The sequence below is a fragment of the Poromitra crassiceps genome (assembly GCF_964638095.1).
Source record: "Poromitra crassiceps genome assembly, chromosome: 6".
Classification (NCBI taxonomy): Eukaryota; Metazoa; Chordata; class Actinopteri; order Beryciformes; family Melamphaidae; genus Poromitra; species Poromitra crassiceps.
In genome coordinates this window covers 1,761,239-1,776,520 of record NC_139627.1, presented here as the reverse complement: position 1 = coordinate 1,776,520, position 15,282 = coordinate 1,761,239, and the positions used below count along the sequence as shown (strand labels likewise).

Sequence of the window (15,282 nt, the reverse complement as noted above, 5' to 3'; positions counted from 1 at the left end):
TTTTTTTTCCTTCTTTTTCTTCTTCTTTCTTTTCAGACCTTTCTCCCATTTTCTCCACAATTGTACTTGGCCAATTCCCTGGATCATGCGATTCCCCCCAGTTCCCCTCCCCCCAAACAGGCAGCCCGACCGACCACTAGTGCAGCGACCAGGACACACATACTCCACCGGCTTCCCATCCGCAGACATGTAGGAACATCTGACCAAGGCAGAAGCACCGCTGCCAGGAATTGAACCCGGGTCTGGGCGGTGGCAGGTGAGTGCGTTTGCCTCTACACGACCCTGATGCCCATCTTGCTGTAGAAGTCTGGAGCTGAGAAGCTCTCCTGCAGCTGTAGTAGTAGTAGTAGTAGTAGTAGTAGTAGTAGTAGCTGTGGCTCTACTAACGCCTCTTCCTACAGTGCTGAGTGGCTCAGTGGTTCATGCTGGCTGCTGCTGACCTGTCTGCTCTGGCTGTAGTAGCAGACGCAGCTTTTCCCCCCTGATTTTTCCCAATTTTTCTCCCCAATTGTACTTGGGACAATTTTCCCCCTGCTGCCCCGGTCGCTGCTCCACCCTCTGCCGATCTGGGGAGAGCCATAGACTAGCACCATGCTTCCCCCGAGACATGCGCAGTAGCCAGACGTGTGTTTTCACCCGACAGCTAGGAGCTTCACCAGTAGGACGTAGCACGTTGGGAGGATCACGCTATTCCCACCAGTTCCCTTCCCTCCGAGCAGGCGCCCCGACCGACCAGAGGAGGCGCTAGTGCAGCGACCAGGACAAATACCCTCAATCCGGCTTCTCTCCCTCAGACAGCAGCCAATTGTGCCTGTATGGACGCCCACCTGACCACGACCAAGCCGGAGGTAACATGAGGACATGAACCTGCACCCCTCGCGTTGGTAGGCAGGGAATCTACCACTACACTATCCGTCCCTGACGCCCCAGAGCAGGTGCAGCTGCTGCAACACACAGCTCTCATCCATGGCAACATCATCCTCTCTCTCACAGAGCAACATCAACATCTCCCTCACAGAGCAACATCATCCTCTCCCTCACAGAGCAACATCAACATCTCCCTCACAGAGCAACATCATCCTCTCCCTCACAGAGCAACATCATCCTCTCCCTCACAGAGCAACATCATCCTCTCCCTCACAGAGCAACATCAACATCTCTCTCACAGAGCAACATCAACATCTCTCTCACAGAGCAACATCATCCTCTCTCTCACAGAGCAACATCAACATCTCCCTCACAGAGCAACATCATCCTCTCCCTCACAGAGCAACATCAACATCTCCCTCACAGAGCAACATCATCCTCTCCCTCACAGAGCAACATCATCCTCTCCCTCACAGAGCAACATCATCCTCTCTCTCACAGAGCAACATCATCCTCTCCCTCACAGAGCAACATCATCCTCTCCCTCACAGAGCAACATCATCCTCTCCCTCACAGAGCAACATCAACATCTCTCTCACAGAGCAACATCACCATCTCTCTCACAGAGCAACATCATCCTCTCCCTCACAGAGCAACATCAACATCTCCCTCAGAGAGCAACATCATCCTCTCCCTCACAGAGCAACATCATCCTCTCTCTCTCACAGAGCAACATCATCCTCTCCCTCACAGAGCAACATCAACATCTATCTCACAGAGCAACATCATCCTCTCCCTCACAGAGCAACATCATCATCTCCCTCACAGAGCAACATCAACATCTCTCTCACAGAGCAACATCATCCTCTCTCTCACAGAGCAACATCATCATCTCTCTCACAGAGCAACATCAACATCTCCCTCACAGAGCAACATCATCATCTCTCTCACAGAGCAACATCATCCTCTCTCTCACAGAGCAACATCAACATCTCTCTCACAGAGCAACATCATCCTCTCTCTCACAGAGCAACATCAACATCTCTCTCACAGAGCAACATCAACATCTCTCTCACAGAGCAACATCAACATCTCTCTCACAGAGCAACATCATCCTCTCCCTCACAGAGCAACATCATCCTCTCCCTCACAGAGCAACATCATCCTCTCCATCACAGAGCAACATCATCATCTCTCTCACAGAGCAACATCATCCTCTCCCTCACAGAGCAACATAAACATCTCCCTCACAGAGCAACATCATCCTCTCCCTCACAGAGCAACATCAACATCTCCCTCACAGAGCAACATCATCCACTCCCTCACAGAGCAACATCCTCCTCTCCCTCACAGAGCAACATCATCCTCTCCCTCACAGAGCAACATCATCCTCTCTCTCACAGAGCAACATCCTCCTCTCCCTCACAGAGCAACATCATCCTCTCCCTCACAGAGCAACATCACCCTCTCTCTCACTGAGAGGCATCCAGTTCCACCAGTTCCTGTCAGGATCTGCATGGCTAAACACTGCCACCTGTTGGCCATGTCTGGGCTATACACTTACAATGTGCTGCACTCATTACCACATTGGCAATTTAAATCTATGACTGATTTGAATTGACAATGTAAAAACGATAGAGTGTGTGACGACTTTAATTTAAAAAACGGCTGCTGATGCGATAGCACTAATTGTTCCACAGTCTTAAGCTGGGGGTAGTTATGATATGAAAGACTCACTTGGAGGGGTTCCAGGCTATGGACCAGATAGGAGAGGAGCTGCCTCCCGGCCGCTCGATCTTGACCTTCTCCTCCCCGTTCTTGTTCCGGATGCTGACGACTCCATTCATCATACCGAGGGCCAGGTACTGACCATCATTTGTCCATCTGCAATCAAATGGAACCCTTCATCATAAATGTGTCACGTCAAAACCAAACAAGACAATGACACCAATAGCCTTGACTTTGCTTACCCACATCAAAACCAAACAAGACAATGACAGCAATAGCCTTGACTTTGCTTACCCACATCAAAACCAAACAAGACAATGACACCAATAGCCTTGACTTTGCTTACCCACAACACGTTATCTTGCTGTTCACTTTATGTTTGGACACAGATTTCTGCTCCGGCGACCACAGCCCTAAATATGGCAGAAGAAATAGACGTGTCTAGTGGTCAGGGAGGGGCAGAATTTTTCTTCTCTAAGAGGCCATTTACACCTGGCGTTAACGTGTGTTTTCTGTGATCAGATTGCAATCAGATTGTGTTTTATCACTTGAAATGCCAGGTGTAAACACCCCCAAAACGCATTGAAGATGGATTGCAATCTGATCGGGCCAAACCACCTCCGGAGGTGGTCAGGGATGCATTGTGTAGTACACATTGAACACAAGTGTAAATGCAATGTGTCCTCTCAAACTGGATACAGCAACTTTATGCGGATTGAGAGGACAACCATTTCTGCAATTCTGATTGCAATCAGATTGCAGAAAATGCATGTTAACGCCAGGTGTAAATGGAATCAGGCTGAAGTGATCAAATACAATCTGATTGCAATCTGATCACAGAAAACGCATGTTAACGCCATGTGTAAATGGCCTCTGAAATATGTGAAATGTGCACTCGTGGAGAATTTGTAGATGAGTATACTGTCAAGCATAGGCCCAAAATCAAAGCTCATCGCACTCACCAAAGTCCCCAGAGGAGCAGGAGGCGAGCTGGTGTGTGACAGGGTTGTAGGCAATGCACTGGATAGAGTCATTATGACTAGATACACAAAAAGATAGATACAATGCACTGGATAGAGTCATTATGACTAGATACACACATTAAAAACACTGGATAGAGTCATTATGACTAGATACACAAAAAGATAGATACAATGCACTGGATAGAGTCATTATGACTAGATACACACATTAAAAACACTGGATAGAGTCATTATGACTAGATACACAAAAAGATAGATACAATGCACTGGATAGAGTCATTATGACTAGATACACACATTAAAAACACTGGATAGAGTCATTATGACTAGATACACAAAAAGATAGATACAATGCACTGGATAGAGTCATTATGACTAGATACACACATTAAAAACACTGGATAGAGTCATTATGACTAGATACACAAAAAGATAGATACAAAAAAAACAAGATACAAAAAAAACAATCAATGAGGGAAGAATGCACACTGTAACACTCAAATTAAATGTAAAGGCAACAGTATACCTACGTGTATTTCAAAATACCCTCCAGTTTAGATGTCCAGATGATGATGCTTTTGTCTGCCGACCCTGAGGCAAACCTTTTACCTGCAGCAGAATATAGTGCCACCATGTAAGAGAACAGTTATGGGTGATTCAGGCAAATGTGTGGCGTACAAATGTAAAGTACCATCTTTAGCATAGGCCACGCAGTACACGGTGTCTTTGTGTCCCTTCAGTGGCTGAATAAGAGCTCCATCTGATGTGTCATAAACCTGCAACCAAAATATAGATGATGAAGATATAGTGATGCCATACTTTTATAATTGTGTTCTTTACATTGACATACAATGACCAGTCTTACCAGGACACGAGAACCTGCAGCAACAATGAGCTGGCTGCCATCTGGCTTGAAGGCAAGATCATAAATACTGGAAGAAGAAACAGAAGGAAGGAATGAGTCACCAGTGGTGTAGTGGTGTCTGGAGAAGTGGGTTAGGTATCTCCATTTCCCCATCATCATTATCATCATCATCATTATCATCATCATCCTCTTAGTTCAAAATAGGGTGGAGACTCTGGAGATGATGTGCCACTTGTCCTCTTCTCCCTGCTTATACTCCCACCACTTATACGATACTGTAGATCGGCAATATAGAGACAGTCGGCAATGTGTGGGAACGCCCACGAAATGTTGCCGCACGAGTGGGGTAAAACCGCCCATGTATCTCAATGGGCTGACTCACCAAAGGAAGGTGCTGCGGCTCTAAACTAGTAAAACTACAGGTTTGGGGATTCTAGAGCAGAACACAAGACGTCTGCTCAGATATGCGTTTACTGCGGTGGTTAAATCCCTGATCGTGTCTGCCTGGGCTGGGCTAGCAAGCTAAATTCTAACTTTGCTGAATGGATAGAACGGGAGATTTACCCCACCCTGACCCCGCCCCCAGCCAGGCTGAGCCAGCTAACCCAGCGTCTATGACGAGACATCGCCTCAACCTATGGCCCCGCCCCCTTTTAGGGGGAAAACACAAGTCACTTGCCATTGACTTCAATGTAAAATAGCAGTACCAAAAGAAATCATAGAAAAATAACAGAATTAGAAATAACAGAATGTTGTTTATTAATGACCCAAAGACTCCATGACATGACAAAATATTACAACTCGTCTGGCCATAGAATACGCAAGATACACCAGAAATATGACTTTGACCCATCTAAAATCATGTGACTCATTTCACGTTACGGCGGTAGGCGGACACCGGTACTAGGTCACAGACGGGTAATGAGTTACTGGAAGGCCCGATATGATATGATTTGAGATGGGTCAAAGTCATATTTCCGATATATCTTGCGCATTCTGTGGCCAGCCGAGTTGTAATATATTGTCATGTCTTGGTGACTGTGTCATTAATAACCAAGATTAATTCTGTTATTTATATATATATATATATATATATATATATATATATATGTACTGCTATTTTACATTGAAGTCAATGGCGAGTGGCTTGTGTTTTCCCCCTAAAAGGGGGCGAGACCATGTGCCAACAACAAAATGAAGTATTGGCGAACTATCATATAGCCTCAGCCAGGAAGGATTATTACTGGTAGGTGGAAGGCTGTCGAGAGATTGGAGAATGTAGGTAAACAGTGGATGGATAAATCCAGAAGGAGGCGGTAATGCAACATAAAGGATGCCAACTGCCATAAAACACCACAGAAGAAGGATTTATTACATCACTGATGACATCACATTTGCTCAAGTGACATCACTGATGACATCATCACTGATGACATCATCACTGATGACATCACAACCGTGACACACACCGCCACAGCTTACTGATGAAATCACTGATGACATTATCACTGATGACATTATTATGTCAGGATTGTGATGTCACACTGATGATGTCATCAGTGATGTCATCAGTGATGTCACTTGAGCAATTGTGATGTCATCAGTGTTCCTGGCTGAGGCTATATAAGTGGTGAATTTTTCAACAAGCCAAGCTAGCCTCTTCTTGTCATTGGCATGATCAGTTGACTGAGCTAGCTAACCAGAGCGAGTTAGGTTAGCTGGGTATATTAAGAAGAAGAACAAGTAGGTTAGCTGGGTATATTCACAGAAGAAGAAGTAGGTTAGCTGGGTGAATATGTCAAATTTGCCGATTGTTTCCGGCTCTCGTGTCAGGGTAGACGGGTCTAGAAATGGGCCCTCTGTGTCAGCTACACCTGTATCAGTTGGACAGTCCCCTCCCATGATAGTGGTGTGGGAATGGCAGGATGACCTGGGCTGCTGGCGGCCTTACAGCAGCCAGGTGAGCGGCTACATTGAGATGTGTCTGTCTCCGCTCGGCCAGATAGCAGCAGGAGGACCCGCCTCTACGAGCATCTGCCTCGGACAATCAGACCCCAGCCTGTCACCTTATCTGATAGACATGCCAAGCTTGAAAGAGGTTCGACAGGATACAGGAAAGACACGATCTGTACGTCGGTCCCTGTTCGCCCAGTCCTCGTGCCTGGCCAGCGGCGTCTACTGGGAATGGGTCAATGACAAGGGAGGATGGACGCCGTACGAGACTCGAACCGCCATCCTGCTGGAGCACAGCTACCAGGCTCGCCAGGGCACGGCCGACTTGAGCCCGCACGGATACAATTACATTGTGGATCTCACATCTCTGGGCCAAGTCAACAAAGCCACAGGCATCAGGCAGCAAGTGCGACGACAGTGCAACCTCCCCTACCCGCTATCCTCCTCGGGCTCGCCGGCGATCCCGGGCAGCACGAGGCCCATGCCCAGAACAAGGTCACGGCACTCCTTCTCGTCAGGCCACCTCCTGAACCGGCCCACCCTGCAGCGGATGGCGAGGGCCGCGGCCGCTCACCCCACCTCATCCTACCGCTGTCCTCCTCCTCCTCCACCGCCCGGTAGTCAACTCTCTGGAGTTCCGCTGACCAGCTCCGGTGTTCTGAGCTCTGCCCTGGCAGCCTCCGCTCAGAGAGCCGAGGTGGTGATTCAGCGCTACATGCAGGAAGTGGCTGTGGCACCGGATGAGGAGGACTGTGTCATCTGCATGGATCATCTGTCCAATCCGTCCGGCTATGAGACGGTGTCGTCAGACGCCGGCGGTCAGAGCATCCCGCAGGACAAAGTGGGCAAATTCATCAAATGTGGACACACCTTGCATATGGTCTGCATGCTGACCATGTACAACAACGGAACCCGGGACGGGAGCCTGCAGTGCCCCTCGTGTAAGACAATCTACGGAGAGAAGACCGGCACCCAGCCCAAAGGCAAGATGGAGACCTACAACATCGCCCAGTCACTGCCGGGCCACCCAGACTGTGGCACCATCCAGATCAACTACAGCATCCCGCACGGCATACAGGGTCCGGAGCACCCCAACCCGGGACAGCCATATACCTGCAGAGGCTTCCCTCGCGTCTGCTTCCTACCAGACAACGACAAGGGCAGGAAGGTCCTGGAGCTGCTGAAAGTGGCGTGGATGCGACGCCTCATCTTCACCGTGGGGACGTCGAGCACCTCGGGCGAGCCCGACACCGTGGTGTGGAACGAGATCCACCACAAGACCAACACGTCCGGCCACGGCTACCCCGACCCAAACTACCTGGACAACGTCCTCGCGGAGCTGGCCTCTCAGGGGGTGACCGAGGACTGCCTCAAACCACTGGGCGGCAGCTAGGCCCCCAAGCCACCGGCCGCGGGGACCCGACCAATTTCAAAACAATTAAACCATTGAATTCACATCCGCCTCTCCGGTCCGGTGGTCTTACTGCATTTGTCCATCTGTTAAGACTTTGGTTTATTGAATCGCCTAATTTTGATGAGCAGATGTCTGACACGCTCGTGTGGTTTTTCACATCTCAATTGTCCCTGTGAGTGGCAGGAGGAACTTGGTGTTTATTTGTCTGAAATGATATGGGACAGCAGACACCAGCTGATCCAATTTAAAGTCACTCACTCATCTTCATTATTCCAAGTCTAAATTGCACAAGATCTACCCTTCTGTCTCACCACTATGTGATAGGTGTCAGGTGTTAGAGGGTACACCCCTGTCCCATGCTTTTTGGTTTTGCCCTTCACTATCTGGATTCTGGGCCAAAATATTTGATTAGTACTCTAAGGCCTATAAAATATCCCTCCAGCCGGAGGCAGAACTCGCCATCTTCGGCTGCTCTGAATGCTCTCTGCTCCAGAGGCAATGAGTAACTCGCCCAGCTGCCCAACTGCTTGTGCGGGATTTTATGTACAACATCGTGTTAGAGTTTGTTTGTTTTTTTTTGCTTTTCATGTTCTGAAAATTTTAAAATAAAATATTGGAAAATAATCTAGCGTGACAATCAAGGTCATGAAACTACGTCTTGATTCAACGAGATTCGTGAAGCAGCAATTAGCGTCTTGCCGCTACCGCCGGCTTCCAATTCACCTGACTTCCGGGTGTCTCTGCGGGCGTGTTACACGCAAATCCACCCCCCTGTACATGCCATGTGCGTCCCCCTATGTAAATACATGCACTGACCCGCACTAGGCGCTGGAAGCTGGAACATAGCTGGAACAAAGAGGAGCTGGAACATAGCTAGCTATGTTCCAGCTCCTCTGCGTGTACTCTGTTTCCACCCCAAATTATTTTGAAGCCGTTTGTTTACCAAGATGCTGATCGGCTGATCCCTCGTATAACCTTCAACAGTGACATAATGTCAGGTGTGACATCTTCAATGATGACATTATCTTCAATGATGACGTCATCACTGTGGCATCATCACTGTTGACATCCTTGGTGACAGCAGCAGCAGCAGCAGTGACATCATCACATGACCTAATGTTATCACTCTTGCATTTTAGTTCGACCAAAAATGGGCCAGTAGTATTTGCACATTGTCAGTGAACTTCTACTTCGTGGCCAGGTTTATTGGGAAAGCTTGGAAACTCAATTTGGCGCAGTTTGTCTGAATATATGACTCTGTCTTGTCTTGTTTATGTTTGAACTTTTTGTATCTTGTTTGTTAATTTGTTTGTATTGTTGAACTTGAATGATTTGTGTCTTGTAAGCGCAGAAGGGCTGGGCACCATGAATATGGTGCATGACACAGAAATAAAATGTATCTATCTATCATCTGGGTGTTGGTCATTTCATAACCACATGACTCACATGCTAGCTTGAAGAAATATAAATAAGCTAGCTAGCATTCTTGTTGTGTGTAGCCCTTTTGAACTGTCTCTTCACCGTTTGCTAACCAGCTCATACAAACAAGCGAGGAGACCGTTCTGAAAAGGGCTACGACATGTTATGTGTAACCGCTAGCTAAGTAGGCTAATGTTAGCTTGCTGGCTAACAATGGTTTACATAGCAACCGTCGTTGCTAACCACATCCCAGTCATCAGGCCCCGGAATGTTTAACTCAAATAAATAAGTTGGCGTTAGATGCAAACGTACCTTTGCTCGACTTTGTTACGATCGTGAACTTTGTCTATCCATGCGGGAACGGCTCTCATTTCGCCCGTTTAACTGCAAATATGAGAGTTTTTTTCAACAGGTTGTTCTTTTCTCATGGCTCCGCTCCGTTTTGTTTTCATTGATTCGCCCCCTACTGCGCGTGCGCAGACTCAGAGAGACCTACTACTTCCTGATTCTCCTGAGCTCGTGTGCCAGTCAGATGTGTGCAAGTGCACAAGCAACCGACCTCCGATTGTAGTTGTAGTTGTTGTTGTTGTTGAGCTATTGGAGAATAAACCGGGAAGAAGGAATGCACACACCAGTCTCTCCACCACGAGACACCTCTGTGAGAGGAGGAAGAGGCGAGCATTCAGGTATGGCATCCCAATATTTGAAACAGTCTGTTATTAACTTTTTCTGCGATGCATTCTTGTGAATTGCTATATTATATCAGCTGTACACCCATGGCAAAGTAATAAAGGTGATACCTACACATTATGCAATACTGGACAATTGAGTGATGATATCTATGTGACTGTTCCATCAATTAAATTCTAGGTAAAGATCACACATTGACAGAGAAGAAAGCAGATTTGACAGAGATGGCTGCTGATATGGGAATAATCTCTGAAAGTCAACGCTTGGACAACGTTACGACCAGGCTCAACAACAACAGCACAGATCTCAACATGCATCTCTCAGCCTGTGATAGTCAGCTGGAGACCAATAGAGATGGAGACTGTATACGTATAAATAACCAACGTCACAAGGAGGAGGAGGAGAACTCCTGCCACACTTCCACAATGATGCCCCCTGGCTGGACCAGAGTGGTGAGGCAGCGGAAGACTGGCAAGACAGCAGGCAAAACAGACGTCTACATTACAAGGTGGGCAGCTCAGTGTTTGTAAACTCTGTAATCATAACTGACCAAACGAAGTACATTGCAAATCAATATCACACGGTAACAAATCAATATCACACGGTAACTGATCAATATCACACGGTAACTGATGAATCAATATCACACGGTAACTGAATCAATATCACACGGTAACTGAATCAATATCACACGGTAACTGATGATCGCTCTTCTGTTGAAGTCCCCAGGGTCAGACGTTCCGGTCGAGGGCCTCTCTGCGAGCTTTCCTCCTAAAAGACGGAACAGAAGGGAATTTGGACATAGGCCTCTTTGATTTCACCACACGCAAGTTACCACTGTTACCCCCTTCCCAGGAGGGCGGCGACGTCACAACTCCACTGTTACCCCCTTCCCAGGAGGGCAGCGACGTCACAACTCCACTGTTACCCCCTTCCCAGGAGGGCGGCGACGTCACAACTCCACTGACACCCCCCTCCCAGGAGAAACAGAGGAGGAGGAGGACGACAGAACAAGCACATAAGCAGAGGGTGGCGATAGAAAACCAATCAGAAATGTTGCGCCCTCCTCCAGATGAAACTAAAAGAGCATCTCCGTCCACAGCCAAACATCAAGGCACCGAGCTGAGCAGCAACACGTGTGACAGGTCTCCTGAAGGCACCGAGCTGAGCACCAACACGTGTGACAGGTCTCCTGTGATCAGAAGTGATGTCAAAACAGAGATTGTAAAGAGGACACAAGACACTAACCATATTGATGGTGACATCAAAGAGGAGATCACACAAGCGTTCGATGGGTGCAGTGACAAAATGGATAAGACTGTGAAGGGCTGCACACAGACTGGCACAGTGGAGCATGATGTTCAACAACAGAAGAGCCCTCAGAGGGGCCTGCTGAGAGAGAAGCTCTTCAGACTGGCTCCTTCCAATGGGCCACAGCATGTACAGGCCCCAGCTCTGACTGTTCAACCTGCCACTGACAGCGAGGATGAGGGTGAGGAGGTGATGAACGATGGGGATGAGATAGAGGAAGAAACTGTCAGAAAGTCTCATTCTGAAGTGGAGGCTGGTGCCGAGAGTCATCAGCAGCAAGACGTGGAGGAGGCGCAGTTAACGTCTGACGTCACTGGAGGGCGCTGTTCGCCAGTGAGAGATTCCCAGAATAGTATGTACTGTATGATCCCCACTTGTCTGACAGATTGTAAGCAGCTGTAGTTTGTTTTTGTCTGGATTTGCTATTTATTCATACAAATGTTCCCTGTCTTTCCAGAGTCCAACATTTTGGCCGATAAACGGAAGACCAGCCCTTATTTCAGTGGGAAATCACAGAGAGATGGTAATGTTTAAATGGTTCATTGATACAACAGGCAAAGATAAGGCTGGCTCATGTATTTGGATGTCAGACATATAATTAATATACAATGCAGTGTGTGTGTGTGTGTGTGTGTGTGTGTGTGTGTGTGTGTGTGTGTGAGATCTAATAAGACTTGTACATTGCTGCACAGGCCCTAGCCCTCCCAGAAGGAAGGCATTCAAGAAGTGGACCCCCCCTCGTTCTCCCTTCAACCTGGTGCAGGAAACCCTGTTCCATGACCCCTGGAAGCTGCTGGTGGCTACCATCTTTTTGAACAAGACCAGTGGTAAGATGATGCAACACACACACACACACACACACACACACACACACACACACACACACACACACACACACACACACACAGCAGCACACTGGACGTTGTACCATCAGCCAACACTCAACCACATTGAAACATGTAGTTGTTTTCTTCTTGTTTCCTGTACTCCAGGTAAGATGGCCATTCCAGTGCTGTGGCAGTTCTTTGAGCGTTACCCGTCTGCGGAGTGGACCCGGCAGGCCGACTGGAAGCCCATGTCTGAACTGATGAAGCCACTGGGCCTGTATGAGCTCAGAGCCAAAACCATCATCCGCTTCTCAGGTGAGTGTTTGTCCGCTGTGCAGGACGGACTATGTGCATGCTTACATGTTTACATTCACTACACTATTAGTTATGACAGTATTATTGCCACTGATATGCATTGAGTTAGCAACAGCAGTGTCCAGAAAAAAACCTCACAGTCTGTGTAACAGGTTTGGTGTTGTGTAGCTTCTGTTATTATTATTAGTTTATTATTATTATTATTATTACTGTTTATTTACCACTTGTCAACCATATTGTATGCCTTGTCTCTATTAGGGATGGGCATCGAATTTCGAATTTTCGAATAATCGTTGTTATTATCAAGGTCGACTTTTATTATTGAAATTCGAAATTCGAAAAAAAAAAAAAAAATTTTTTTTTTTTACATTTTTTTATTTATTTTCGAAATTCGAATTAAATTCGAATTTGGCCAGCGAATTTCGAATAGTGTTTTTGCTAGAAATGCCCATCCCTAGTCTCTATGGCACTAATCTCTCAAGATACATGTAGATGGATAGGCTATAGTTTTACACACACCAAGTTGTTACTGAAGAGAAATGACTGTTCTCGCGTCTTGCATGGAGGCAGATTGAGAAGAGTCATGTAAAGCAAGTTGTTGCCGTAAAGCCAATACAAAACAAGGAGCGCCACGCAGTGGACTAATATGATACTGCAATCAAATAATGTTACCAAAACAGAGGATCTAGGCATTTGTGACTGTTACAAGTCCCGTGTCCCTCTTCTCCTGTGCAGATGAATACCTACATAAACAGTGTCCCTCTTCTCCTGTGCAGATGAATACCTACATAAACAGTGGCGTTACCCCATAGAGCTGCATGGTATTGGGAAGTATGGCAACGACTCCTATAGGATCTTCTGTGTGGGAGAGTGGAGACAGGTGAGTGTATTCAAAACTATTCTACTATCAACGGGTTACAATATAAGTTATAGAATGTTCATTAATGCAAATGCTTGTCCTTACAATTCATATTTCTATCATCATCATTATTATTGTCAATATATTATTCAGATTTTCATTGTTGTGTTGTATGTCTTTTAACTTCTTATAAACACTTTGTATTGCAATCTTGCACAAAATTGTTTGATTGTGTCTTTATGTCAAAGGTGACTCCTCAAGACCACAAGTTAAACAAATACCATGCGTGGCTGTGGGAGAACCACGACAAGCTGGCAATCTGAAACATCTGAAACATCTGAACCACGACAAGCTGGCAATCTGAAACATCTGAAACATCTGAAACACAACAAGCTGGCAATCTGAAACATCTGAAACATCTGAAACACAACAAGCTGGCAATCTGAAACATCTGAAACATCTGAAACACAACAAGCTGGCAATCTGAAACATCTGAACCACAACAAGCTGGCAATCTGAAACATCTGAAACATCTGAAACACAACAAGCTGGCAATCTGAAACATCTGAACCACAACAAGCTGGCAATCTGAAACATCTGAAACATCTGAACCACAACAAGCTGGCAATCTGAAACATCTGAACCACGACAAGCTGGCAATCTGAAACATCTGAAACATCTGAAACACAACAAGCTGGCAATCTGAAACATCTGAAACACAACAAGCTGGCAATCTGAAACATCTGAAACATCTGAAACACAACAAGCTGGCAATCTGAAACATCTGAACCACAACAAGCTGGCAATCTGAAACATCTGAAACATCTGAAACACAACAAGCTGGCAATCTGAAACATCTGAACCACAACAAGCTGGCAATCTGAAACATCTGAAACATCTGAACCACAACAAGCTGGCAATCTGAAACATCTGAAACATCTGAAACACAACAAGCTGGCAATCTGAAACATCTGAACCACAACAAGCTGGCAATCTGAAACATCTGAAACATCTGAACCACAACAAGCTGGCAATCTGAAACATCTGAACCACAACAAGCTGGCAATCTGAAACATCTGAAACATCTGAACCACAACAAGCTGGACATCTGAAACATCTGAAACATCTGAAACACAACAAGCTGGCAATCTGAAACATCTGAAACATCTGAAACACAACAAGCTGGCAATCTGAAACATCTGAAACATCTGAACCACAACAAGCTGGACATCTGAAACATCTGAAACATCTGAACCACGACAAGCTGGCAATCTGAAACATCACCAAATATGAGGAACTCTAAGAACTGTGTGTTATTGTGCAGCAACACAACACAGCTGTCACATAACAACTGAACTGAACTGAACTGGATGAACCGGAATCCCTTGAATTATGCGATAATCTTCAGAAGCATCATGTTTCCCTTCCTTTACATAATGTTTATGCAATGTTTAATAAAAATGCTTTTATGGTTTAAATTTTAAAATGATTCATCGGTGCATTATTCAGTCAGGCAATTGTCTGTCTCTTCTGGCTATTTTCGTCCCTTTGTGTCTGAAACACATCTGACAGCCTCATTAGTGCAATGTCTATAGGCCAATACATTTTCTTTTGGAGTGCACTGGTGCTTGACTTTCACTCCACGCACCAGCTTTCTCTTCATGGGGGGTAACCTGATTCCCAAGGCAACTGTTGCCACCGCAAAACACTGCGTGATCGCACAGACATATCACAGTTAGAATATCTAACTACAGTAGTTCCGTATCGAGAGGGAAGTATTTCTACACTTTTATAGAATATCGGCAGTTTCTGTAGCCGTCTTGAGATTTTCTTTGAATAGTACTGCTGCTTTAAGAAGAAAATTGGGAATCTCGGTGGACAAAGACTGGACTCCACCGGTGGTGAACAGAAGGAACAGCCTGAACTACACAATGAAACTGCGTAAGGGAACGGCTGTGTTTTGTGTTGCATATTGTGTTAGTCATAAAGCGTTAATAATGTGCAGTGAATGATTGTACTTTTTATCTTCAATGTCACCACAGCTGGCATCT

At 46.2% G+C, this 15,282-nt stretch overlaps 2 protein-coding genes and 1 pseudogene across 3 annotated transcripts in view; 2 read left to right on the top strand and 1 right to left on the bottom strand.

Moving 5' to 3' along the window:
• Positions 1-9,666, bottom strand: part of ift122 (intraflagellar transport 122 homolog (Chlamydomonas)) — a 59,174-nt gene extending 49,508 nt beyond the window's left edge. Inside the window, exons 1-7 of the mRNA XM_083638550.1 lie at positions 9,542-9,666; positions 4,444-4,510; positions 4,270-4,354; positions 4,109-4,187; positions 3,558-3,634; positions 2,942-3,008; positions 2,605-2,751 (exon numbers count right to left, since the gene is read on the bottom strand). Of these exons, the coding sequence (XP_083494676.1) occupies positions 2,605-2,751; positions 2,942-3,008; positions 3,558-3,634; positions 4,109-4,187; positions 4,270-4,354; positions 4,444-4,510; positions 9,542-9,600 (581 nt within the window). The 5' untranslated portion in view covers positions 9,601-9,666. The remainder of the gene's footprint in view (positions 1-2,604; positions 2,752-2,941; positions 3,009-3,557; positions 3,635-4,108; positions 4,188-4,269; positions 4,355-4,443; positions 4,511-9,541) is intronic.
• LOC310778688 (putative E3 ubiquitin-protein ligase DTX2 pseudogene) lies at positions 6,239-7,789 on the top strand (annotated as a pseudogene). Its single transcript has one exon. The product of its transcript is annotated as a putative E3 ubiquitin-protein ligase DTX2 pseudogene (transcript).
• Positions 9,667-9,812: 146 nt separating the features above from the next.
• mbd4 (methyl-CpG binding domain protein 4) lies at positions 9,813-14,153 on the top strand. The gene is made up of 8 exons (XM_083638482.1): positions 9,813-9,915; positions 10,100-10,427; positions 10,642-11,582; positions 11,688-11,753; positions 11,923-12,057; positions 12,223-12,372; positions 13,149-13,252; positions 13,480-14,153. Exons 1-8 carry the CDS (start codon positions 9,852-9,854, stop codon positions 13,552-13,554), a joined length of 1,863 nt encoding a protein of 620 aa, XP_083494608.1. The 5' UTR covers positions 9,813-9,851; the 3' UTR covers positions 13,555-14,153.
• Positions 14,154-15,282: the final 1,129 nt, after the last annotated feature.